A 27,842-nucleotide genomic window follows, 5' to 3' on the forward strand; every position below is an offset into this window, starting at 1 on the left:
AGTATAAACATCACATTAGTGTAAGATATCTTTATTTGTATGTATTCTTCTATGTACATTACATCTTCAGCACAAACTGGCTGAAGTATAGTATTTTTTCTGAACACTTGCCAAGAATATTTTTTACATATTTTAATCAAGTCCAGTGCAGTTATTTGTAAGTGCTGTAAGACTACTTTTGACATTTTATTCCATTATGTTACCAAATTGAAGTGGTACTCTCAATGTACACAACTATAGACAATCTTTCAAAGCACAGATAAACCAGCTCTGAGAAAGACAGCAATGCTTTACAATTATACTCGTTTGCACATTAAGTTTTGTACCTTGCAATACTAGTCTAACCTCATGCTAGTCAGCATTTCTAACACTTGCAGATATACCCAATACGCCACACTATGGCACCATTTAGTAAGTTCTGCTTACACAAAATTTACTCAAAGCATATAAAAATGCAATAGAAAGAAAAGGCCAATGCATGCAAGGCTTCCCTGTAGCTACAATGTTAATGTTTTCCAAGTCTCTCTCAGACTTTCTTTAACTGCTACCATTGCTAACAGATGTGAATACTAGAAAACCATATGTTTTCTAGTTAAGCTTACATTGTTGTCAGTTCCATGGTAGCCTAAGGCTGGCACAAAAGTTCAAACCAGGAACAACTGCTAAGGCTGGCTGCAATAGAGGCCAGTTAGCTCCATGGTGGAATTTTACTTGCATTTGGAATAGGCAATGCCTGCACTTCATGGGTCTTCCACCTGAACAGAAGAAACTTGACTGAGAAGTATATAAAGCAAGCAGTCTGTAGACGCCAAGAGCTGCATGCCTTAAGGATATAGGGACACAAATGGCCTCTCCCATGCCTGCTTTACATGCAGTATGATCATTTTGTGTATGTACTAGAATGCCCAAAAAGTTTATGGCAAACTTGATGTATAAAGCTTTTGTGTGAAAGTTTGCCCTTTCATCACTGTAACTCGAGTTAAATAAAGGGACCAGTGCTCTCCCTTCCCCCTGCAGCTTACCATGATCTGACTGATGAGTATGAGTTACTTCTGTTCTGCCATCAGTCTATATGGGAAAAACTATGCAATTGCATTGTGGAATTAATTGCCACAAGATACAGCAATGGGTACTAATTTAGGTAGCTTTATAAAACGTCTGGCTAAATATGTAGGGAATAGCCACGGCGCTTAGCTGTAAAGACATCTATATAGGCAGAGCAGTATTGCCCATTACCAAATGTTGGGGCCAGCAAGCGGAAGCTGCCTATTGCCATCCTGTTTTACTTGCACGCTCCCAAGAACATTTGGCTGGCTCGCAACTGAGGCAGAGCGCTGGCCTAGATAGCGCTTTGGTTTGAACCAGCATGGCAGTTCAAACAGTAGGGCTTCAAGGAGATAATTCTGCTTCTGCTGGAAAAGCAGGTTTCGAAAGACCATTTTAGTTCTAGTGAGTACCACACTCTAGCTAGCCCCACCAAAATGAATAGATATTGTACAGAAACAACAAAGCGTACTTTAAAAATTAACAAATTTATTTGTTAGTTTTTAAGATGCCACACAACTCTTTGTAGACTAAAATGACTACCTGTCTGAAAATTGTTCAGAGGTATACAGCAGGGGTGTTGAACCACTTGCAGCCTGAGGGGCAGATTCAATTTTGGAGAAGCTCTCGGGAGGCCTCATTCCAGGGGTGGGTGGGTCTGAAGGCCAAAGGGGGTGGGACCCAAATGCCAGCCTATTGTAGCTCAAAGCTCTTACTGCCAGGCATTTCAACCTTTTAGAATGGGCGGGGGGGGGGGGATGTGCAAAAGCCAAGAAACCACCAAACTATTAGGGAAAGGGGGTCTGGCCATCTGGGGAACCCTGGAGGGCTGGATTGGGACCACAGGCAGGCTCGATCCATTCAACGCTCCTGGTATACAGGGATGCCTCCTGCTAATTTTAAAACCTGGCCAATCGCACTGCCTTTAAAAATAAAATGTTGCTTCAGTGGTAGTCAACGGGCATTAAAAAAATTAGCATTTGCCAACTAGCAACACTCCTCTTCCTTTCACGAGTGGTGATTATCCTATCTGCTTTCTTTCATAAGACGCTCCATCATTTCCAATTGATGCTTTCCACCTTTCAATTCAAAAAGAAAGCCCAATGGTCTTCTGAAGGCCTAGAGGGAATAATAAGGAACACCTATCTGACAGCTGCTATATGGTGAAACCTCTGCCAATGAGTATTGTGCTTTGTACTGCCGTTTGTGAGCAAGCTTCAGCTCGGACCACACACATGCAGCAATATTAATCCCTAGAAGCTCCACTAGAGAGCAACTATTTCAAAGTATACACTGTGTTAAGTGAAACAGGACAGAGTGTATGGGTGACATTATCTTACCCCCCCGCTTTATGTACCAGCTCTTTGGTACATCCAATGCCAGGAAATAACTCCCCAGCATGTAGACACCACCAGCAACATGCTCTTCTCAGTGTTTAAGGACAACTCCCACAGATATACATACAGGCCCAAACACTGCAAGTTATAAGCAGTCTGTGCAACAATAAGGGCTATCGGCATTCAGCACTATAACCTGATGTCGTTGGAGGTGTGGGAGGAGATACACATTAACAGATGGCTTACTGATCATTCTTCCCTGTATAGGCATAAATACACTAGCATGAAAATCATGGTCATTATGTTTAGATATCAAACTCCACATTACAGCAAGAGCCAGTCAGATATGAAACAAAACCTTTACATTTTAAAATTAAAGAGACAGTGCATGCACAAAGAAACAAAGTGTACATGGTCAGAGGCTGGGGCATATTTTATTTGAAGTTTACATTAACCGCAAGACATGACTGAAAGTCTGTTCTTTGCTCAGGAGATTAATAAACTGATCCGGATAAGCTTTAGATGCCATCCACTTCACTGGTTTTAAATAAAAATGCTTACTTTCAGTACAGAGAACTGCCAAAAAAAAGCAAGCAATCTTACAACACATTCCTTTAATAAAATAAAAAAGTGTTTACAAGGCAACATTATTCAAATTACTGTATCACAGTCCCCAGTAACATCAAGCTGTATAAGGGAAGTGATGAAGAAACTTATCTTCCAGTTAACCGTTTTAGGTGCTCTTCTTCTCTTCACCGAGTAAACCTATTGTTGCTTTTTTAACTGAAAGAAGAAGAAAAAGGCCATGATATCACTGTTGTTAACACATTACTGAATAAACTGAGATTACTGGAGTATTGATATGAACAGAGATGGAAGACTATGGCAGACTTGTAGGGCTCAGGGCAGCTGTGGGGCTGGGCGGGGGGACTATAAACATTCTTCGGCACCAGATTTCTAAGCAGCTGGAATTATTCCAGCCCTGGATGTGCCATTGGCATAAATACTCTGTTACCTAGGCCCAGTACTCAAAATTCTGCAAGGTGTATAAATTAATAAAAATTAAACACATTTGCATAGAATGGCTTTACTGGATAGTTCATTCTGCAGTAGCTATTCACTGGAAAGAGCAGGGGGTAAAGCCCCATTCAGGCAGTCCGCAGGGCAAAGTGTAGGGCCCATCCCCAGTGTCCCCATGCACGCTGCGCTCCGTCCCCGCATTCCCTGACTTTGCTGTGGTAAGTGGTGAGGTCTGAGTGCAGGTTCTACTCGCATTCAACAGATCATGAGCAGTGCCTCTGTTCAGACCCTGCGGTGTGGGGCAGCCCAAGCATGTGCGGGCCCCATCCCTGCCTGCATGTGTTCTATGGGACATCTGCATGGGGTTTAGGTAGAGTGAGGAAACACCACTCCTGCCCAGTGGAAATTCGGCTTCTTCCCTCCTCTCCCAGTTTTGAGATTTCACCAGGTGATTCCTGCAAACTTTGAAGCCTATTGTTGCAGCCTTGAAGGGCCAACCTGGTTCCTCCAGGTGTTTTGGACTACAACTTCCACACACCCCAGCCAGCATGGCCACTTGTTGGGGATTATGGGAATTGTAGTCCAAAGCGTCTTGAGAGCACTAGAGTTGCCTATCGTCTGGGCTAGAGACTTTGTCTGGGTTCGGATGATACGCAGGGGAAATAATGCAGTGTTGGTGATTTCCCCCGCATGTGCCAGTTGCATGACCAGGATTGCTCTAATTACTTGCGCTGCTGGTTGCCGTGTTGTCTGAACCCATCACACGGTGTGGGCGAAGTGATTTTTCGCCCACCCAACAACCCATGGCTTGCAGTAGGGGTTGTAGGGTGGGTGAAAAGTCACTATGCACTGGGTTCGGACAACAGTGAAACATTCGGTTTCAAGACGAGGCTGGACAGCCATCTGTCAGGGATGCTCTGACTTGGATTCCTGCATTGAGCAGGGGGTTGGACTCAATGGCCTTGTAGGCCCCTTCCAACCCTACTGTTCTATGATTCTATGAACATGGCAACAGGCAACACAGTGTGGGTAATTAGGGTAATCCTGGTTGCGCAACCAGCATGTGCAGGGGTGGGCGAAGCAACCGATGCGGCATTGTTTCCCCCACTAATTGTCTGAACACCCACATAATCTTTGAAAAATGAATAATGGCGTTCTCAGCCTCTAGGACCAAACTCTGTGCTTACATGGTGCATCACTTAAACTGCAGGGTACACACAGACCTGCACTGAGTTTGACTCCACTGTGCAGGTCAAAGCCAATGCTACTATCTATGGACAAGAGTGGGAAAAAACAGACTCCATCCAGGATGACTCAGGTTGCGTATGTCTGCTTGTTAGCCTAACATAACATAAACTCTTACAGGCCAACAAGAAATGATTTGAGAATTGTGGGTAGAAAGAGCTAGAATAAATTAATAAAACAGAGATAAATTCCAAAGTACATCTCACTGCACCACTTTTTTCTTCCCATCTCATCATCTTGTGAAAGCAAAATTGTTCATAAAGTAAACTAACTTGGTTGGGGTGGGGGGAGAATTCCTTGAAGACACTGGCCTCATAGGCTTCACCTCACCTTCTTTAGTAACGGTGTCTGCCGTGTCTGCAGCTTTGTCTTTCAGATCCTTCACTACGCTATCCATCTGGGCTTCATGCTTCAGGAAGAAAGGGCGGATAAGTCGATGGTAAAGCAGCTCAGCTCCATTTAAGGGACTTTGGGCCATGCACCATAACAGAAAGCCACACTGCACAAAACAGAATGTGGGGAAGAAACAGGAGATCAGAGATTGTAGCCTGGCCTCCTGGTTGGTGACACAGAAAGATTTGAAATCCTGGTAGCAGAAAATGTTGTCATAACATCAGTGTGTGTGGGTGCTAAGATACTGACCTACGAATCAGAGGAGTCCTCTGGTTCGACTTTCCTCTTTGCCATGAACCCACTACATGAGTGGTCCCCAACGCTCTACGGGTACCATAGCATGTGTAGGGACCTCCAAGGGCTCCCACAAAGCTCTCCTCTCCCTACTCCCTTAAAAAAAAATTGAATAAAAACTTCGGAAAATGTTAGAGCAATCTTTTTTGCCTTGCTTTCTAACCTCACTATTTCTATCCACCCCCACCTCTGTATCTTACTGTTTCTCCCCCTCTTAGCCTTTGCCTTGCTGTTTCCTCCTTCTTCCCAGCCTCTAGCCTCACTATTTCTCCCCCCACCTCTTTACCTTGCTTTTTCTCCCCTCTCCCAGTCTCTAGCCTCACTATTTCTCCTTCCCCCCAGACCACCTCTTTAGCTCACTTTTGACTATCCAGGCCCCCACAGCAGCCATTATATGACTAGCCACATCCTCCATGGGAGACGTTCTGTGGTGGTGCCCACAACAGTTTCTTAAATTCCCAAATGTGCACACAAGTCCAAAAAGGTTGGGGACCCCTGCACTAGATGGTCTTAGGCAAGCCACTCTAGTTCTGTCCCTGTCTCCCATCTGCAGTATGGTGATAAATACCACTTTACAGGTTGGGCTATAAGGATTTGAAGCACGCTGAATTCTAAAGCAGGGGTGCAGAACTTTCAGCCCACCGGGCTCCCCAATCTTTCTCCCAGAACTTCCTGTGGTTCCTCCAGAGGGTGGGGCTCAACCTCCAGAGGAATCCCCCCAAAAGGTATCCCTGCTGTTATTTCTGATTTCAGTTCAGAAATAACAGTGGGGATGCAGATGTTGGGAACTTGGCCTGTGCTGGGAAGAGCAAACACTCTTCTTGGCATGAGCTCAGTAGCTTCACATGGCACCTGTCAGGTACGGGGGCATCAGCGTTGCATACAACTGTCCCTTTCTCTGTGCCAAGAGGAGCCACTGAACTCCATGCCTCGCCCAGCACTGAGAGAGAAAGGGACCAGGGCAGTGACATCAGTAGTGCAAAGAAGTCATTATCTTTGTTAATATCCAATTGATACAACTATACATAATTTGGTACTCCTTCCTGGCAGCTGTTATTTTGCATTTGGCCCCAATCAGATGTCCATGTACTTCTGTCTAACAGATGTGTTCTTACTCAGGCAGTGGTGGACAACTGGCAGCTTTTGACCTAGTATCATGGGGCCCTTGGCCTAACTTCAAACTGCAAGTGATCAGTTTGGACCTCCGGCAAGCACGATCTGTCTTTTCCAAAGAAGAAGGAGGAGACGAGAGAGAAGAGGTACAGACAGAAAGGAGGGTGGGTGAGAGAGGAAAGGGGTGGCCCCACCCACTTCTGGCTCTGACCCTGCCCAACACTCCAACAGATTACCACCAAGGGAATGCAGCCCTTGACAGAATAAAGGTTACCCATCCCTGCTCTTGGACATGGACAGGACTTGTCTTAAGGCGCTTTTCTGTAGGTTTGAAAGCTCCAGAAACGGCCAATGGCAGTCCAACACATCTGGAGGGGAGGCTGGTGAACATGAAGCGTGCACGTGTGTTCAAGAAAAAGAGTGAACGCCTCCAAGAGGATACATTTAAGACTGGTAGTGTGACTTCTCCTTCCCAGGGAAGGAGCCTGGGAAAGGAGGACCAGCCAGCAGCTGCACCGGGTGATCCTGAGCCTGCTTCTGCCCCCGCCCACAGGTACTTAAGGCAGGGCTGCCAGAGGCTGCTCGGGAAGGAGCCTGGGAAAGGAGGACCAGCCAGCAGCTGCACCAGGTGGATCCTGAGCCTGCGTCGCACTTGGAGTCGCGTAGGACCTGAAGACCTACCCACCTGCTTCTCCAGAGACACCAGCAGCCACAATACCAGCAGCAAATAGCGGCAGCAGAGGGCAGCAGCTTTAAAGACAAGGGGAAGGGGGCAAACGTGGACTTTATCTGCTCCTTCTTAGCTGCTGTTCTCATCTCTTTTATATTCTTTTAAACTGTTGTGCTATTTATATCTTAACATTTTAATATGCGCCTGGGAGGACTATTGGGCAACTCAGGGAGTCAGAGAGGTGCCACCATAACTGTGGTCACGGGCAGGGGGAGGTATGGCGTTGGGGGATTAACAGGCCAGATGAGGAGAAGAGGGGCTAGACACCTTACAGCTGTCCCCTCTTCTGGTTCTTCCCCCAACCTGATGGTTCCTGGCAGCCTTACCAGTCTGCCCTCGGGTCTGGTGCTGCTGCTGCTGAATGCCAGGTCGGTCCAAAATAAAATCTCCCTCATCCATGATTTGATTGTGGATGAGGGGGCTGACCTGGCATGTATTACTGAGACCTGGGTGGGGGAACTGGGAGGGGTCACTCTCTCCCAGCTGTGCCCCCCTGGGTACTCGGTGCAGCACCAACACCGACTTGAGGGTCGGGGAGGGGGGGTTGCCGTGGTCTATAGGAATTCAATCTCCTTCTCCAGGCTTCCTGCTCATTCGAGTGCAGATCTTGAGTGTTTGTACCTTGTGTTGGGTACCCGGGACAGATTGGGGATGCTGTTGGTGTACCGCCCACCCCGCTGCCCATCAGACTCCCTGCCTGAGCTGACGGAGGTGGTCTTGGACTTGGTGTTGAGGACCCCTAGGATGATGGTCCTGGGGGATCTCAACTTCCATGCCGAGGCCGCTGTATCCGGGGCAGCTCAGGACTTCATGGCCGCCATGACAACCATGGGGCTGTCCCAACACATCATCGGCCCAACGCATACAAAAGGACACACGCTTGATCTGGTTTTCTCGACTGGGCAGGAGGATGGTGATCTGAAAGTGGAGGAATTAACATCTGTGCCTTTGTCATGGTCAGATCACTTCCTGCTGAGGTTTAGACTCCTGGCGGCCTTTCCCCTCTGCAAGGGTGGGGGACCTATTAAAATGGTCCGCCCCCGGAGATTAATGGATTCCGATGGATTCCAGAGGGCTCTGGGGGATTTTCCTGCTGGTATGGCTGGTGCTGCTGTCGAAGCCCAGGTCGCTCTGTGGAATGCAGAGATGACTCGGGTGGTTGACACGATCGCGCCCAAGCGCCCTCTCCCTCTGAGCAGAGCCCGGCCAGCTCTTTGGTATACACCTGAGCTGAGGGCAATGAAGCAAGAGGGGAGATGGCTAGAACGCAGGTGGAGGAAAACTCGTGCTGAGTCTGACCGAACACAGGTAAGAGCCCACTATCGAGCCTACTCTGTGGCGGTGAGGGTGGCAAAGAGACAGTTCTTTTCCACCAGCATTGCATCTTCTCAGTGTCGTCCAGCGGAGCTTTTCCGAGTGGTTCGCGGCCTGTTACATTCTGGGCCAGGGAGAGAGATGGTGGAACCCTCGGTAGCACGCTGTGAAGAGTTTGCACGGCACTTTGAGGATAAAGTCGCTCAGATTCGTCATGAATTGGACACCACGATTAATGCAGTTCCATTGGTAGAGGCGTTCAGAGCACCATCTGGGCCAGTTTTATTGGATGAGTTTCAGTTACTGAGGCCTGAGGATGCGGACAAGGTGCTTGGCCAAGTCCGATCGACCACTTGTGTGCTTGACCCTTGCCCTTCATGGCTTATTAAATCAAACAAGGAGGGGTTGTCCGGCTGGGTCCAGGAGGTTGTAAATTCCTCCTTGAGAGAGGGAGTGGTGCCTGCCACTTTAAAAGAGGCAGTAATTAGACCACTCCTGAAAAAGCCTAACCTGGACCCAGAGGTTGTTAACAATTATAGGCCAGTGGCCAACATCCCCTTCCTGGGCAAGGTGCTTGAGCGGGTGGTTGTAGGACAGCTCCAGGCACTGTTGAATGAAACGGATTATCTAGATCCATTTCAATTGGGCTTCAGGCCTGGTTTTGGAACGGAAACTGCCTTGGTCGCCCTGTGGGATGACCTCTGCCGGGAGAGGGACAGGGGGAGTGCGACCCTGTTGATTCTCCTGGACCTCTCAGCGGCTTTCGATACCATCGACCATGGTATCCTTCTGGATAGGTTGTCTGGGTTGGGAGTAGGAGGCACTGCACTACAGTGGTTCCGCTCCTACTTCGATGGCCGAACCCAGAAGGTGGTGCTGGGGGATTACTGCTCTGTGCTATGGCAATTGTGCCATGGGGTTCCACAGGGCTCTATTTTATCCCCCATGCTGTTTAACATCTACATGAAACCACTGGGGGAGGTTATCCGGAGGTGTGGGCTGAGGTGCCATCAATATGCAGATGACACCCAGCTCTACCTCTCTTTTACATCAAAACCAGGTGAGGCAGTGGCTGTTCTGAATCAGTGCCTGGGCATGGTAATGGACTGGATGAGGGCTAATAAACTGAAACTCAATCCAGACAAGACGGAGGTACTGTTAGTGGGTGGTTCATCTGCCGGCTAGGTGATATTCAACCTGTTCTGGAGGGGGTTGCACTCCCCCTAAAGGATCAGGTTCGTAGTTTGGGGGTGCTCTTGGATCCAGAACTGTCACTTGAGGCACAGGTGAACTCAGTGGCACAGAGCACTTTTTATCAGCTTAGGCTGGTATACCAACTATGCCCTTATCTGGACAGAGATAGCCTAGCTACAGTTATCCATGCTCTGATAACCTCTCGTCTGGATTACTGCAATGCGTTATACGTGGGGCTGCCTTTGAAAACGGTCCGGAAACTTCAGCTGGTCCAAAATAGGGCAGCAAGATTGTTAACAGGGACTGGCCTGCGAGCTCATATTACGCCAGTACTTTTCCAGCTGCACTGGCTGCCAGTCCATTTCCGGGCCCGATTCAAAATGCTGGTGTTAACATTCAAAGCCCTTAATGGCTTGGGGCCAGGTTACCTGAAGGATCGCCTCCTCCCATATGTGCCTGCCCGGACCTTAAGATCATCATCAGCGGCCCTTCTCCGTGAGCCCCTGCCAAAGGAAGTGAGGCGGGTGGCTACTAGGAGGAGGGCTTTTTCTGCTGTGGCACCCCGGCTCTGGAATGAGCTCCCTAGTGAGGTTCGCCTGGCGCCTACATTGTATTCTTTCTGGCGCCAGGTGAAGACCTTTTTATTTTCCCAGGCATTTTAGCATTTTAGCTTTCTAAATTTTTATCTTTGCTGTTTTAAATCTGTATTTTAAACTCCTGCACTGCTGCTAGGTTTTATTGTGGTTGTATTGTTATATTGTGGTTTTAATGTTTTGTATATTTTAAATTGTTTTATTGTGTGTTGCTTGGATTTAATTTTTGTGAACCGCCCAGAGAGCTTCGGCTATTGGGCGGTATAGAAATGAAATAAATAAATAAATAAATAAATAAATTCTCTCAGCCCTTACACAGGTTGATCCCCTGATGCTCACAGCTCTATAGTACAACACCTCTTTTAAGTTTTCAATAAATAAATAAATAAATAAAAATGTTCAGGGCCACAGGAAAGCTTGAATGAAGCTACTGATGTCAATATCGTCTTTTCACTTTTCCAACTATATATTGCCCCCCTCTTCATTCTTCTGGAGTGTCATCCTTGTAGGAATGAATAAAAAACCCTGCCGTTCATTCCTCTGCTGCATGAGTGCACATGATCGTTGTTCCACTGGGCTTTGTTTTAGAAAGCCACTTCCCACACAAGCCATGACTTGATTACTCTCCTCCTGAATTTCTGTTCCTCTTCTCCCCCAGCCTTCCAGAATCACCAGTGTGGATCACACTCGCCGTATTAGAGCCAGTGCATTTGCTGAAGGCAAACCATGCTCGGCTAAAACCATCCCGCTCACCTCAAGCTGACTTTTCACATTGTAGCATTTGCTTTCAGGGTTTTGACGATAGGACCGCTAACAAAATTCCAACTTCATTTGGGAAGCCATCTCTCTTCAGATGAACTCTTAAAGGTGGCACTGTGGCAACCCCTCTACAAGAGCCAAGATCCACTGGGAAATCCTAGAACTGTTTGAGACTACATGTTTTATTGGGGGTGGGGAAGACGAGCCAACAAACCTTTATCATGTAGTAGAAAGGGAACCAGGAGAGAAAGATGTCAGAGAAAAATTCTCCTATGCTGAAAATGCCATATACCACCCAATAGGTCAGCCACTGTGTGTCGTCCTCTTTATTAGGGCTTTCAATGGCCTTGATGCTGGAAGAAAAAAATCAAAAAGGTAAGCCAATTACATTCAAAGTTTATCAAAGCAACAACATTACAATAAGGCAGCAGAAACCAGAGGTGCATTAACCTCAGTCAACATAAGAACAGAACACAAATTCACATTTTCAATCCCCTCAGCCACCCACAAAGCCCAAGCCAAGGAAGTTCACTAAGGCCTAAAAGTAATGGCTGCACCACTCATCTCTCACCTGGGCCATCCTGCGGTAGTTCCTCCTCTCATCACCAAAGGCCCCCAAAACGTACCCTGCCACCAGTTTTCCCCATGATATGCACCACCTGGAGTGGCGCCCTCCAGGCACCTCCAGCACCAGGAGCAACCTTTGTGGCTGGAGCCAATCAGGGGCCCATTCTCCCCTCCCAGGCCAACTGGAAACGAGCCAAAGACACAGGGATCAGGTCTTGCAGGACTTGCAGCTAAATGGTGCTAATGTTGTGGCAGCACAAGTTGCTTTTTGCACCAGTTCAGCTATCTCAGGCAACCTGGTGTCCTCCAGATGATTTGGACTACAAGTCCCATCAGCCCCATCCAACATGTCCAATTGTCAGGGATTTTAGGAGCTGTAGTCCAAAACGTTAAGGAGGCCACCAGGTTGCCTACCCCTGAGCTCCATGGATACATAGAATCAGGTTGTAAAGTTGTACTCTCTTCAGCACACTTATTTAGAAACATGTTCCAGTGGCATCATCAGGTCTTACTGGTCAATGTTAAAACACACTTACTTTGAAACCCATTGTTTCACAAGCCTCAGGGGTCCCACACTAGAGGAAGCTCTTGGAATAGCTTAGATGCCAAAGTCCAAAGAGAATGTACCCATATTCTCCCGTATTCAAAGGCTACCATGCACCTTTGTGCATTACACCAACTTAAATAGAAACAGCTACTGAACTGCATCTCTGTGAGAACCTCTCACATTATACAGTCAAAGTGAAAAGCACACGGTGCTGCCTCTTAACGCATAATTATTTTAAATGATCGCGAACACAGTTTCATTCAAGACCAGACAAAGCATGTCATTGTGCCATTTGCTAGCCCTAACATATCCATTAAAAATGAAAACTCAGTGCAAAGTGAAATCAAGCTGCTACCGAATTCTTACCATGTGATCCAGGATGCAGGAAAAAAGATTTTAAACTTGCATCAAACTGGAGTGAGCCAGTATATTTCAGGCTGTGGAATTACACACACTAAGTTCTTGAGGGCCACATTCCAGTGGTGGGCAGGGCCAACTGCAAAAGGGGTGGACCTAACCCCCCCAGCATATTGTAGCTTATGCAACAATATCTGCATACTGTAAGAGTAAAACGCTTACTGCCAGTAACTAAACCTTAGGAGAGGCATTTCAACCATTCAGAATGGGGAAAAGCTGCACAAAAGCCAGGAATCCACCAATTGGAGGTTTGGGGAAGAGGGGTGTGGCCATCTGCTGACCCCTGGAGTCTGGATCTGGCCCCTGGACCTGAGGTTCCCCACCCTTCAACCATAGTTTAGCATGATAAGAACAAGCTGCAGCAAGTCCTGGGCTCATGTGCTTCCCCCCAACCCAGTACATTTGCAAGAAAGCTTTTGTTTCTAATTGGCATTAAATGCAGTTAGCTGCAGGAGCCGTAGTCTTTTCATTTCTGCACTACTCCCACCCTCAGTGACGCAACATTCTATAGACATGTGTCCCTCTCTGTGCGCTCTCAGCTGAGTTCTTTGCAGCATGCTGGCTTGCTACTGAGCTACCGCTGATGGCTTTTCCAGCCTGCCTGGGCAATCGGACCATCTTCACAGGAAGACATTATCAAAGCCTTTCCAGGAGGGCGAGTGGTAGAAATGATCCCTCCAGAGCTGGTATTCTGACATGGTCATCATGAAGCCTCATTGGCTTCTGCGAGCCAGAGTCAAGACAGAGCTACTCCCAGCCCTCCTGATGCCACTGAGGACACCTGGCCCTATCAGGACACAGCACCTGTATCACATGGCTGGTGTATGCAGCCAGGACTCAGGAGCATCTTACAGAGAGCAGAACCAGTACAGAGTGACCCAGTCATGTGTGACCCAGTCATGTTTGCAATCTGCTTTTTTATTTTATATTATTTGTGATTGATTCCTTTTAAGAAGAGGAGGAAGGAGGAGAGACTCTGACCCAGCGACATAACCTGGTCCAGCCAGGTATTTTGGCAACTCAGCTCAGTGGAGTTGGTGTGTACGTTGTGTTGTATGTGCGTACTTAAGATGGTGGTGTTTGCTTTCCTCCTTTGAGAAGCCAGGAGGGCTATGGCACAATCCTACATTCTTTAAGGGATCCTTTGCTGCTGCTGTGTGTATAATTTTTCTTGTTATTTACAGGTTGGTTTTAATAAAGTACACTTAATTTATTTGACCCCAAGTGGCAAATGCCCTGGGGGTGATTTACAATCATAAAACCAAACAGCAAAAAAGTTTTTAAAAAATACAATAGAAGGATCAAAACACAATATTAAAAATTAAAATATTTTAAAAATTGAAAATATTGAGGAGCAATAGTAAAATTAATAATCAAGCTACAGATTAAAGATTAAATGTCTGTTTAAAGAGGAAGGCCTTAATCTGGTGTCTAAATGTAGATAATGAAGATGCCAGGCAAATCTCCCTGGGAAGGAAGCATGATTTTTCTCTTGTTGGGATGGGGATGGTTTTAAAAGCTTTGCTGGTGGGCTGGCTGCTGTTTTTTTAAAATTCATGTGTTGGTCTAGGGACAGGAAAAAAATGGCTCTGCCTCTGGTGACCCCTTGGGTTCACCTCAGCCAGTGGCCGCACCCCCTCCCCAGCCACAGCTGCCACTGGTATGCCATGTTGGTTACTTAATGAGGGTTAATGGAAATAAGCCAACATCAAACTGGTTTACAAAGTTGGCTTGTTTGCACTAGCCATAGTTAAAGTTAACCACAGTTTAAGGTTTGGACAACACACTATTGTTAATGTCAAATGGAGGTGGAAAGGTCCCATCTCTTTGTAGCCTTACGAGAAGGGCAGGGAGAACATGGAGCACACGAGCCTGAGGTTTGCTGCGACTTGTTCTAGGAATGTTAAACTATGGTTTAGCATTCCATCTGAACTGGGCCAATGTGGAATTAAATAATATTTAAATCAACATGATACTCGTAGTTACTGACCTGCTTTGCATGATCACCACAGCTTAAACAGGAATTACCTGCCTGGGTGCAGCTTGTTGTGTCATCTGAACCTGGGCAGCATGGCTTGTTGGAGGGGAAAACAATCCTCAAATAACTCAACAATAGCCCATGAATTATTTGAGGGTTGCTTCCCCCTCCAAGAAGCCATACCGCCACCCGGGTTCAGATGACATGACAAGCTACACCCGGATGAGTAATCAGGCAAATGGCACCCAGCATGCATTATGGCTTAAACAAGCTACAGTGGTTTGTTTTAGCTGCAGTGATCATGCGAACTAGGCCAAAGACTAAATGTGTACCAGCTGTTTTTCTTAAGTTATTTTATATTGTCTGTTGTTGTAAGCCAAGTGCAGGTGCAGAAATTTGTTCAGAAGCTCAGTGGCCTCAGGACATCTTGTCAGAACAGCTTTTCTGCTTCAAGCAACACAGAACTCTTTGCCAGTTCCCCCTCTACTCATGTTTGCTTATTGTTGCTTTTAATTGTCAAGATTTCCCAACTCTTACATTTGTTTGCTTTGAACATAGTGAATGAGTATTACCAGTCAGTATGTGATTATGGAGTGGGGCCGGGTGATGGGGAGGTAGACAAGACTTTTCAGTCATGAGAAACAACCCTGAAACTGACTGGTAATACCCACATGTAGCACTTCAAACACAAAATAGATCAGGAACCAGAAAAACAGGTTTTGCTGCAGCAGAAAGAAGGGAAAGAGACAAACACACAGAAAGAGAAATCCCATAGGGGCACTTAATTTCCATTTTGCTTCAATGCCTCCCTCCCCATTCCCCAGACCCACACATAGAACTTCCACTGCTACAGGGAGCACAAACACCTATCCTACAGGACTGGATTCTTTTACTCTGGACAACTACTACCCCTCTCTTTATTCTGGCTCCAAGACATTGTTAATGCACTGCTGATAAGAATCCCCATTCTAGCAATAAGCATGTATTGTAAGAGTAAGCAAACCTCCACTGATTCAGAGGAAAAGGGGATGGATAAAGAGGCCTTGCAGTTAGTCACCAGGGGCAAGTAGAGCTTGCTACTGAACCAGCCCCAAATATGCCAAGGTAACACTTGCCAAGGTAACACGTTGTCCCTCTTAAGTGTATAAAGCTTCCAAAGATCCCAGGCTTGATGGATCAGAACATTATTGAATGAGTTGTTAGCTTATCCTTCCAACTGAGTACAGTTGGTTGTAGGCGCTTTTTCACCAGGGATGAATCTAAGCCCATAATATTCAAAACATAATTTGGTTAAACAAATGACTGGAATACAAACTAGTGGATGTCTCATTGTGTTCAGGGTGCCTTGAGGGGAGGAGAAAAGGATTTGAAATTCAAATGAAGAGAATCTCACTGACCTTGATCACAGCCCAGTTAGTCTTCAGCACTTAATTTAGCTGCACTCCTCTGGAGTAAATGGGTTGGGATTGCAGCTCTGATTAGTCAGATTGTTTTCACAACTTGATGCTCAAGAACTACCCAGTGTGGCCAAAGTTAGTAGTTGTTGTTTTATAAAAGTTAAATAAATGTATATTCAAATCTCATGGGATAATATCAGATCAGAGGACAAAGAATTGAATGAAAAATGGGTCACGTCAGAAGTGGCATGAGACAGCATATTACAGGGTTTGTTTATTTTTAATCTCAACCATCTAGTTACACTACAGGTATACTCATGGGAAAGCAAAAAGTGCCCTCTTGATGCAGGCTTTCATCTCAATGATTCACAGATTTTATACCCACACACACACACGCGTGTGCGCGCGTGCACTCACCACAGATGGTCATCTACCCTGGAAGTCAGTTTTGCTTATCACAGGCAAGTCAGATTAAAAGGCTGCTATCATAAGAATCCAACAAACTGAACAGGAAAAAAAAAACAGGAAAAAAACCCCCAAGCTCCTCTTCCAGTCCTTTGTTTATCTGCAATATGGAATTAGGGAAATTCCTCCTCCCCTTACACAGATATATTGTTTTAAACAATCTGGCCACCATTGGGGAAAAAAATGCTTCAGATCCCTGTACCCTCTTTGCTGGGAGCCGTGGAAGGGGAGAATGGGCTTAGTTTGGCACTGGACATGCAAGACACCAAGTGCCTCCACCGCCCAGGCCCTGAAAGGCCAGGCTTAGCATCCTCAACAGAGCCAGTGGGGAAGGGTGGCGCGTGCTGTGGTGCCAGATGGCTGAGGATCAAGAAGCACATCCGCCACCCAGCACCAAGATGATAAGGCTCAGCATTTGTCTATACCAGGACTGGATATGGGGATGGTGATCTTTCCTGTAGTTGTGCTGCACCCTGTAAAGCCCTCATTCCTCCAGCACAATTGGAGGAACGATCCTTTCCGCTCCCTAGCTCCAAGCGGGAGACCAAGGCTGGAGCTCCTTTCCTCATCCTTGCCAGAGGGTGATGGAACACTCGTCACAGCAAGAGGACTGAGCGGAATTGTGGACTCCTTCTCATAGGCTTGGGCTGAAGATCAACATGGGGTAGCACCTATGTACTGACTCCATTCTGAGCTCTTTGGAGGAAAGACAGGGCAGAAATGTGACTGACAGAACCCTTTTGCCCTCTCCCGCCCATCATGCATGACTGTGCGTCTCCACTTACTGTTTCAAGAGAGAGCTGCATAGAAGCCTTTCGTATGGAAAAGCTCCAGAACTTAGAAGACTGCATTCACTCACTTCAAGACCTAGCCTTCTGACAAGAATAGCTAAGAATCTGTTTTTCCCCCTAGTGCTCTGATCCATTTTTTTTTTTACTGTATTTAAAGTTAACAACCGACACATGTTTTCCCTCGAGTGTTCTACATGTTTCATGAACATTCAGATACCTTTGAGATTTCATATATGACAAGAGCCCTCAAATACCTTTAGCTTTGCCTGGTCATTTAGAGAAAGTCCAATAATAACAACAACAAAAAGCTAATATGTATAAGGAAAAGTTATTCATCTGGAAATACACATGGCAAATTAGTTCAGGCTTGTGTCAATAAGACATGTCCTCGAGGCATAAAATTAAGAGAGAGAAATAGGGTTTTCTGACATATTTCTCCTGTCCTCCTCACCTTACACAGATATATTGTTTTTAAACAACCTGGCCACCATTATAATTAATTATTCACAGTAAGGTATTTATTGTACTTGAGGGAGCTGAAAAAGCCAAGTGATGAATAGAATATTCTGCATAGGAGTTTCCTATGCTGTTGACTAACAACCTGAGCACGAGACCACAAGAGCTCAAACACGGTACAACGTGGCAGGGGGCTACATGCAGCAGCCACTAGTCAGATTGTGCAGCCTGTAATGCTCTAGCAACATAGATAGCTGCCTTATACAGAGTCAAACCATTGGTCTGTTGAGCTCAGTACTGTGGACACTGAGTGACAGCGGCTCTCTAGGATTTCAGACAGGGGTCTTTTCCAGCCCTACATGGAGATGCCAGGGATTGAACCTGGAACTGTTTGCATGCAGAGCATATGCTCTCCCACTGAACTATAGAACGCCCCTCCCCGGCCCCCTCATATACACAAGAGATTAGAGAAAGGGCTTCTACTGTGTTATCCAGGGGCTGCATTCTGGAAGCTGTTTCTCAGGCTCTCTCTCCCAACTCTTAAACAGGTTTGTTATATAGCAGCATCATGTCAAAGCAGCCGCATACAATATTGAAGAGACTTGTGGCACCTTAGAGACCAACACATTTATTGAGTCTTTAAAGCACCACAAGACTTTGCTGGTTTTGCTGCAACGGAAAAACATAGGTGCCCCTCTGGAAATTGATACAATTTCATCTTTTCGGCTAAAACTACCCTCTACTCCCAGGCATTTAATGGCATATGATGGGGCATCTATATTAGCTGTCTTAACAGGTCTAGTATTTTATTGAAATTGTTTTTAGCTGTTTACATTGTTTCAAATTTTGCATATTGACATTTTATGCTGTATTTTATTATCTTGTGAACGGTTGTGAACTGGCCAGAAAGCTTCGGCTACTGGGTGGTACAGAAATGAAATAATACATAAAGAAAATGCTGGTGGGGAGAAGTGGCTCTCACGGAGGTGGACAATAAACCGGGAAAAGCATGACACAAGAATTACCATTCTAATGCCACACTGATTAATCCAGGCATTCCCATTTTAGGATACTGAGCATTGGCAGGAAGGTCCATCAGTGAGCCTACACCATCGCTGACAGTGGAGAGAAAAATTTAGTCCCACCTTTTACTTAGAGGGCCTGCCAACCCAATGACGTGCAGTGGAGTGATAACACATTAGCTGAGCATGGTCACAAGCAAGCATGTTTTCCACAGACACCTGCTATGAAACCACAAGATGAAGCAAATAATGCTGCAATGCTCTAGCTGGCTCTTTTGGTTTTTTTTCCTAATCCTTTAAAAGGATTAAGTTATCAGACAAAAATGTACCAGAATCCTCCAAACAGCTAGTTGAAGATCCAACCTAAACCTCTTGCAAAAGGAAGAGATTATCTCTCATCATCATTTTGAAGGATACGTGGCACCACAGGGCACCATCTCGTCCCCAATGTCTGTCTGTCTGTCTGTCTATCTATGTATGAAGCCCTTGGGAAGGGTCATCAGGAGATTTGGGGCAAGGTGTCACCAGTATGCTGATGACACCCAGCTCTATCTCCCTGTGACATCTGAATTAGGAGAGGTTGTGCATGTTCTGAACCGGTGCCTGGCTGCAGTTATGGCTTGGATGAGGGCCAATAAACTGAATCTGAATCCCGATAAGACAAGAGACCCTATGGGTTGGCAGTTCCCAGGTCTGGGAATTGGGGGTTTTGCCTGTTCTGGATGGGGATGCACTCCCTCTGAAGGAGCAGGTCCGTAGTTTTAGGTTGCTCCTGGACTCATCTTTGTCACTAGAGGCCCAGGTGGCCCAGAGTGCCCATTACCAACTCTGGTTGGTATGCCAACTATCTATCTATCTATCTATCTATCTATCTATCTATCTATCTATCTATCTAATTTCTATACCGCCCAATAGCTGAAGCTCTCTTGGGCAGTATAGAAACTACTCCCATTCCTGGACAGGGACAGCCTAGCCACGGTGATCCATGCACGGTGATCCATGCACTCAAGATTAGACTACTCCAATGCACTCTATGTAGGGCTACCCTTATTCCTGGTTCAGAAGCTGCAGATAGTGCAGAATACAGCAGCTAGGATACTCCCTGGGACACCTAGCTACGCTCACATAACACTTGTTCTAAAAGAACTGCACTGGCTGCCTATTTGTTACCAAGCCACGTACAGAGTTATGTTATTATCATATAAAGCCCTAAACAACTTGCGGCCAGGATATCTAGCAGAGTGCCGCCTTCCCTTATATACCTGGGTAACATCTAAGATTATCAGAGGAGGCCTTGCTGGTCATTCCAAAACTAAAGGAACGTTGCCATGAAGACCCCGCTGGTGGGCCTCCTCTGTAGTGGCACCCACCCTCTGGAAAAGCCTCCCCTGCCCAGTTTGAGAGGCAGAAAATGTGGCATCTCTCAAATGCCTCCTAAAAACACACCTTTTTGCCCTCGTTCTCCCTGGGTTGTAACTGCTGTTGGGTTTTACATGCTACCTTTAAAAGTCTTATATTATGACTTATCATGCTGTATTTTATGGTTTTAACTGTTGTGAACTGCCCAGAGAGCCTTGGCTCTTGGGCAATATATAAATGTATTAAATAAAATAAAATACTGTGTAGGGACTACACAATAAAACTGCAGGACAACAAGCAGCATGCAAAGCCAAATCCCTGCTGTTGTCTATGATCAGTGATCAAACTGATTGGACATAACAGCAAGGATTCTTCTCCCTCAGGGGGCAGGTCTTTGAGGTGGGGGCCTCCACAGGCTGGATTAGACCACTGGCCAGAGGTTCCTCATCCCTGGTGTATCCATGTTTTTGGAAAAAAATCTCATTGCTGATTTAGTTTCTAATGTGCAATGGAGATTTCACTACATGTATCAGCCTATGGTTCTTTCCAACAGACATAAGAGAGCTTCGGCTATTGGGTGGTATAGAAATGAAATTAAATAAATAAATAAATAAATAAATAAATAAATGTTGCCTGTTATTCCTAGGGTGAGAGTTGTAACCTGAAAGTGCTATTATCAGATGATACACCAACATGTTCAGTTTACCTCAGGCAACACTCCAGCGATGACAGAGAGCCAAATTAAATCAGACAATGGAGGTCAATGCTTAAATGTCCCATCTTGTAATTCTTTTGTAAAAAGCAGCTGGCGGGGTGGGGTGGGGGGCACGCTGCAATGCGGGCTGGGATAGCAGTGCCAATCTCCATTATCCGGATGAAAATCACCCCCTTCCCAAGCTGTTCTTTGCCCCAATAGTGTTTTTCCTAATAGGGCAAATAGCAGCTGGCACGGATGAATTCTCAACAGGAAAAACAGAACGGAAGAGGAAGAAAGCTAACATTTTCTCCTCAGCACCACAACTGCAATCTGGATCAGGCCCCTCTGCAGGTGCTTTCACCAACATTTAAAAAGAAGAAGATGATGCAAACATCAGCCTCCAAAGTTGCATCTAGTTTCCTTGAGTTAACTGGAACCCTGTGGGACTCCCAATGGGCTGGTTTGGATGTAATGCTAACTATAGTTTAGTGTGATGAGACTGAGCCTTGCCTCCCTCCAGGCTAGCATGTTCCCTCTCCCCTCTCCTCCTCTGGCATGGTTACGAGGAGTTTGGAAGCTTTTGCTTCTATTTTAGATTAACTGTAGTCCGTAGCCTACTATGTCAGCCGAACCCTAAACTGTGGTTAATCTAAACTATGGTTATTCTAAACTATAGTTAGTGGAAACAAGTTAACTTAATCCATTGCGATTTCAAGTTTGCATGTTTCTGCTAACCATAATTAAAAATTAACTGCAAGTTGTCTGGCTTCGGATGACACAGCAAACTGCGGTTACTTTAAAATGGAACTGGAAGTTTCTGATCTCCTCATGGCTGCACTGGACGAGAGGGGGAACCTGCAAATCCAAGGATAGGGTAGGCCCATTCTCGTCATGCTAAACACTTGTATGAACCTGCCTAAGCATTAAGATCAGCACTGGAGACCCTGATCACCAGTGAGAGCTGTTAGGCTGGCAGGTACTAGGGACAGGACATTCTCAGGGGTGCTCCTACACCTTTGGAACTCCCTCCCCAGGAAGATATATAGATGATCTCATCACTGCTGGGTTTTTTAAAAACCCCTCTGAAAACACATTTATTCCAGTCTACATTTGGGTGAATTGTGCTGTTATTGCAAAAATATCTAGCTGCTTCCAGTGGAGGCTGGTGGCTCCAATGTCACTGAGGCTGTGAATCCATCTGGGTTTCAGTCAGAACTCTAAAGGAGCTATCCAAGGTGATGAACCCTATCCCCCAAATGGGTGCGGAACCTTGGATAGGTCCTTTAGAGTTCTGACTGAAACCCAGAGCGGATTAAGAGCCCACTGACATCAGAGTCACCAGCCTCCACTGGCTGCTGCTGTTTTGTAAGATGGGGGGGGATTTTAAGTGTATTTTCTTGTATTTTAGAGTCTTGTAAGAATACTGGGCCATGAAAGGCAGGCTACAAACCAAGTCTATTGTTGGATTTGTATGAGTATCTGGAAAAGCAACACTGACTCTTGTCTCTCCCAGTTACACCATATTTTTGCTGGGATTATCAGCAGCGAATGAGTTACTATTTGCTGACCACATTATGAAGGAGAGTCTCTCTTCCTTCTGCATTTGTGAGACCCTTACTGTAAATGTCTTGTTTCTGCTTCTGTTTGGTTACCACAGATGTAAACCTTAATCGTACCTAGCTTCTACTAAGTTTTATGAGAAACATGTGACTTATCCGACCACAAAATGCAGTTACTCAACTCTAAAAGGCTCAAAAAATATCCAACGGTGGTGGTGGGAGAATGCTAACCAAATTGACTTGATGCATGCTCTTCAAAAAGTTTTCAGCAAATGAACCTATGTTACAACTTCCATCCAATGCACTGGAAAGAACTGGAAAACATGTAAATCCCCTTTGTAAAGCAAGATTTAGCAACTTTAAAAATATCCTACACACGTTTAGACAGAAAAAAGCCTTACAACTCCCAGCATTCCCCAGCCAGCATGGACTTTTTTTCTTTCTAAACGTGCACAGGATTGTGCCCTTAATTTGGGGAAGAGCTTCACAGAAAACCTAGGACCAGTATATGTAGAAAGGGAGGCAAGGAGATAAGTAGACCTGAATTTTAAATATTCATTCAAAATATGAACTGCAAAACTTGTGTCCCAATAAATCTGCTATTCTTTAAAGTTAGTCTTCATTAATAATGTAACTGCAGCTAGTATATCTGACCAAGGACAGCCCACCCCAAAGAACAAATCAGGCCCTTTGCCCAAAACTTTGGCCCTATGTTACTGCATCAAAGCTAGGAGATGCAATGGATATTAAACCAGGGCTGTTGGATATAGTGCTAATTCTGTATGTGGTAAGACCTATGTTTCCAAATAAAATCTGATTTCCCCCTAGTATTGAAAAAAACTGCCTTGGGCTTTTGCCCCAAACATCTAATGAAAATCTTCATTAGATCTACATCTAATTACATGTTACATCTAATGTAACAGTCACCTGACTGTTACATCAAGCCTCCTATCATCCCTCATCATTAGCTATGCTGGCTAAGACTGATGGGAGTTTAGACCAAAACATCTGGAGGGCCACAAGTTGCTCGACCCTGCATTAAGAAATGACTGTGGTATTAGAGTGACAGGAGGACAGAGAGCTGCAGTTCTGTGACGGCACTCAAGACGCGTGGGTCTGCATTGAGAAGTATTGCATTTGAGTATGAACACTCCGTGCATTATTTTTATTACATTTATTATTATATTTATGTCCTGCCTTTTTTCCTCTTTGAAGGAATCCTCTTTTTTCCCTCTTCGAAGGAAAGTGGCGGACATGGTCCTCCTTCTCCCCATTTTATCCTCACAACAACCCTGTGAGGTAAGTTAGACTGAGAGTCAATGACTGGCCCAAAGTCACCCCAGGAGCTTCATGGCTGAGTGGAGACAAGAACCTGGATCTCCTGAGTCCCAGTCCAACACTCTAACCATTACACCACACTGGCTCTCTGTTAGATCTGACATGAATATTTGCAAACTGTTATTAAGTGATGAACATGCATGTATGATACAGGTTATATTCAATAAAGATATTGAATACTTCCATGGACAAAGAAACTAGAGATTAGCAATACTGCAGAGCTGTGGCTTACACACATAGATCGGTAGAGTTACAGTAGACAACCCCACCAATACCCTCTCTCCCTGGCATTTTTTTCTTTGGTTAACAGCAGCTGAAGTTGGACTGATCACAATGCTAGTGGAGGGAAAAGTATAATCCTTCCCCCTCCCTTCCTGTTTCTTCAACTTAAAATCAACAGCAAAGGTGCTATTCTCCCCATGGGGGAAAGGAATACACAGACCTATGTTGGACCCATCTTCTCCACCTCACTGTGACAAATAGCAGCTTTGGTGTGACTGCCATCAAACAAACAATGTGGGATGAAACACACCCTTCCCACAGCACCATCATGTCTCTGATTCAAACCCTACCCCCATTGCTCTTAAGCCAGTGGTGGCAACTTTGGGTGGTTCAGGGGTCATTTTCACCCCCCCAGCCTCCCCTTCCCCTGATCTGGCCCTCACTGGGGCCAAAAATGGGGGGGATGGTGTCCATAAATGCTACAGAGTCCCCAAAGGGGCAAAGTTAGCTTGCAAAAGTTAATTTTGACTTTTTGATACTATGTAGCAGTCCTGGATACCATTTTGTTTGCAGCATACACACACACACACACTATATATATATATTTATATAAATGGGGGGGATCCCTTGAATTTTGGTAGGTGGCACAGGCCACACTGGGGGTCTGTGGGAGGAACATGTTGCCACCCATTTTAAGCAAACAAAAAGATATGACATCTCTTTTGGCACTTTTACCATGGGCAACTGCAGCACTTTTACCGTGTAGCACTTTTACCATGGGCAACACACGCTAGATTTTCAACAAGCTGGAGGGACAGATACATCACAGTTACTGACTGCTTACACAGCATTATATTGATTTACTTGACCAATGAAAAAACGGAACTCCAATTATTCATTATTTGTAACAAATCAGTCTGTGAAAGAACTGGTAATGAAACATTAGTTTTGATACTTGGAGTGGATTCACACATGCATGTACATCACGTGATATCTCAACACTCAATGACTCAAAGTTGACTGTGTGAGCAATTTCAATAGTTTTAGAAATGATGTGAGGCAACAGAAAAGCTCTCTCTGTGGTGCTGGATCTGTATTGACAATTTCACAGGTACAAGTTCTCACTTGATGCTGTAGTTGTCAAGTGATAAACATGCCCATGTGAAGTTCCCTTTAGTTTTATAGGAATATAGAGATGCTCAGAAACATGCAGGCGGCTGTTCATACTTGGCACATGGGAAGTACAGTCCAAAACTACTTCTCTGTGCCAATCACGTAGATAGGGCACCCAGCTGCAAGGTTCTCACCATTCTTACTCAAGGCAGTGCTCATTTCACAATAAGATCCTCCCAGCAAAACTACAGTCTTTTTTCTATTATCTCAAGGCGTGGCTCTCACCCTAATCCATACCAGATGTTACCAACATTCAGCCTTTACTCATATTCCCATTAGAAGAGTCCAATGTCTCAGGATCTAGCAAAGTGCCCTCTTCTTATGTATTTTAAAGCTACTTCTTGAAAAGAAGGGAAACAATCCAGGCAAAAAGTGAAGTACTTTGAAGTCCCATTCAAATCAACGGGGCTTAGAAGTGCTTAACTTTGGCTAGATCAAGCCCGGTGTTGTTGTTGTTGTTTTTAGAGGCCTACATGCTCCCTCAAACACCCTCCAAGAAGTTTCAAAGTGACATCATTAATGTTTAAGGGAATACAGCCAACTTTGTCATCACAATTGAGATATTGCCAAGGTAGCCTTTCACTTCAGACAGAGCTCTGGTACTCCTAAAAGCTTTGTGTCTGGAAAGATTCCTAACCAAAGGTTGTCACCCCCTCCCCCCCATCACAATGCCATGGGGCCCTTCTGCGCACTCCACAGCCTACAGTGTGGTCTGACTTTGAACCACTGTGAAAAAAGAACAACATCAAGTTCAGAGGTTCAGATCAGCCCACTGAGGCAGAAGCTTTTCTATGGATTCTGGAGACCTATCCTGAAAGAGATCTGGCAAGTTCAGACATTGCCTGAAGAATAATCCTCAGTAACAGCTTATTCTCCCAGATGTGGTGGTTTGGCTGTAACCCAACGGACAAATAAAAAAAGGGGAAATAAAATAAGAAATAACATTCTCTCTAGCATGCACCAAAGTTATCCATTTTAACAGCAGCTGCCAGCATGCAGGAAGACGTTTGTCTGTCAGAATACTTACGAGGCATATGCAGGATAAGCAAACCCAATCAGGTTGCAAAGCAGGGATGCTCCATTGCCGATCACCAAATAGAGGGCCAGCACAGCAAGAATGGCTAAGAGGGAAGGCAGAATGTCAAGTCAGTGTGGAGAGGAGGCCTACTAGGAGACACAGACAACATAAGGCACTGCCTGGTTATATAAAGCAAGACATACTGTCTTCATGGCAGAGGAGGGAAAGAAACAGGGAAATCCCTTAAGTGGGGCTCAACCCCAAGCCCAGTCACCCATAAAAAAAGAGATTTCAGGCCCCACATCCTGTCCGCTGTTTACTGGCAAGTTTCAGACCCACCAATCAGAGAGGAACAGGGAAGGAAACAGGAGCTAATCTGTAATACTGAAGGGGTACATGCCAGATCAGAGAGGCTAGCAGAGACTTCAGTTCAGCCTAGACACGTCAGCGAGTCAATTACGATCTAGTGGGAGTAACTAACTCTACACATTTCCCCTCCCCAATTTTTCTACAGACACCCAAGATTACCCCCAAAGCCACTGAAGCAGTTTTGGATTGCCACCACCTCTCTCATAGGAGCCTGTTATAATCACACCCAAAAGCAGGTCTTTCACAACATGGCCTAGAAGCTGCCCTGAGGAGAAAGCAGAGAGGAGGAGAAAAGGAAGAGTGTATTGTAACCTGAGAACCACCAACCCATTTACTGCTTGCTGCTGTTGAGACATTCAATCCAGGGGACTGAGCCTCCCATACCACCTCCTCCACCTACCCTCAGAAGAACACTGCCCATATGGATGGTGACTAGTCATGATGGCCATATATCGCCCCCAATAAGTATGCCAGTTCCTGGGAACCACGGGCAGGAGGGTGCTATTGTACTCTACTCATGTCCTGCTTGTGGGCTTCCCACAGGCATCGGGTCGGCCACTGTGCAAACAGAATGCTGGACTAGGTGGACCTTTGGTCTGAACCAGCACGGTTCCTCTGTTGTGTGTCATAAATATCCGGCAAGAGAGAGACAGGTGCTGAGGCCCAGAACCTCCAACTAACACTCCCTAGGATGGGGGGGGGGGGGAAGCTTACATACACTCTCATTATTCCCAAGAGGTGCAAGGGAAGGAAAAACAAACCAGGGTGGAGGATTGATTGCAGGATATTCCTTATAATGGAGAGCGGCTGCCTCTTCTTTCAAAGAGCGATGTGCGCATTATTACAGAATATTGTGAATTTGTATTTTAATTCGCACTTACTGATAATTGCAGGATGTAAGTGCTATTCAATAAATAAAGAAATACATTAATTAATAATGTCCACTACAAATCGAGGATTCGTCTTTCTTTTTTGTTTTGCTTTTAGTAATCGTTATCACATTAACCAGCACGGCAGCATCACAGCGGCCCTTGTTAGTATGATTTTTCGGATCTAGAGAATCCTCGATTTGAGGAATCGCGAGGCTCGGGGAGGTTGTTGTCCGGCGGTGGAGGTGGAGGGCCGGCATCCATCCTGCTGCTTCCCATGAAGCAGCAGCGGAAATACTCACTGATGGCGACGTAGAACCTGTTCACGCCGATCTTGGTCTCGATTTTCTCCAGCACGTTGGTCAGGGAGTTCTTCTCGTGCAAGAACTTGTCGAATCTCTGGCGCAGAGACGCGGTCATGGCGAGATCCTTTTCCCGGGGCTCCCGCCTCGCCTTGAGCTGGAGCAGTTATTGCTTCAAGCGCAGATCTGCTCGAGCCGGAACGCGAATGCAACACGGGGCCGACGCTTCGGCTTTCTATAGCCAGACACCAAACCCCCCT

At 45.7% G+C, this 27,842-nt stretch overlaps 1 protein-coding gene across 1 annotated transcript; it reads right to left on the reverse strand.

The window, feature by feature from the left end:
• Positions 1–16: 16 nt before the first annotated feature.
• Positions 17–27,842, reverse strand: REEP5 (receptor accessory protein 5). The gene is made up of 5 exons (XM_084833876.1): positions 27,583–27,842; positions 26,052–26,145; positions 11,251–11,389; positions 4,977–5,145; positions 17–3,164 (listed from the first exon to the last, which is right to left on the reverse strand). The coding sequence occupies exons 1-5, from the start codon at positions 27,698–27,700 to the stop codon at positions 3,115–3,117; spliced, it is 570 nt and encodes a 189-aa protein (XP_084690002.1). The 5' UTR covers positions 27,701–27,842; the 3' UTR covers positions 17–3,114.

The sequence above is a fragment of the Heloderma suspectum genome, chromosome 2, assembly GCF_057233095.1.
Source record: "Heloderma suspectum isolate Gila_16-S chromosome 2, 16-S_ref, whole genome shotgun sequence".
NCBI classification, from domain to species: Eukaryota; Metazoa; Chordata; class Lepidosauria; order Squamata; family Helodermatidae; genus Heloderma; species Heloderma suspectum.

Excerpts from the sequence above, each read along its gene's own strand:
- REEP5 (XM_084833876.1), bottom strand. The coding sequence starts at position 27,700 with ATGACCGCGTCTCTGCGCCAGAGATTCGACAAGTTCTTGCACGAGAAG. Across the intron at positions 26,146-27,582 it reads CAGGTTCTACGTCGCCATCA|CCATTCTTGCTGTGCTGGCC; the intron begins GTGAGTATTTCC and ends CTTCCCTCTTAG. Across the intron at positions 3,165-4,976 it reads AGACACCGTTACTAAAGAAG|TTAAAAAAGCAACAATAGGT; the intron begins GTGAGGTGAAGC and ends TTCTTCTTTCAG.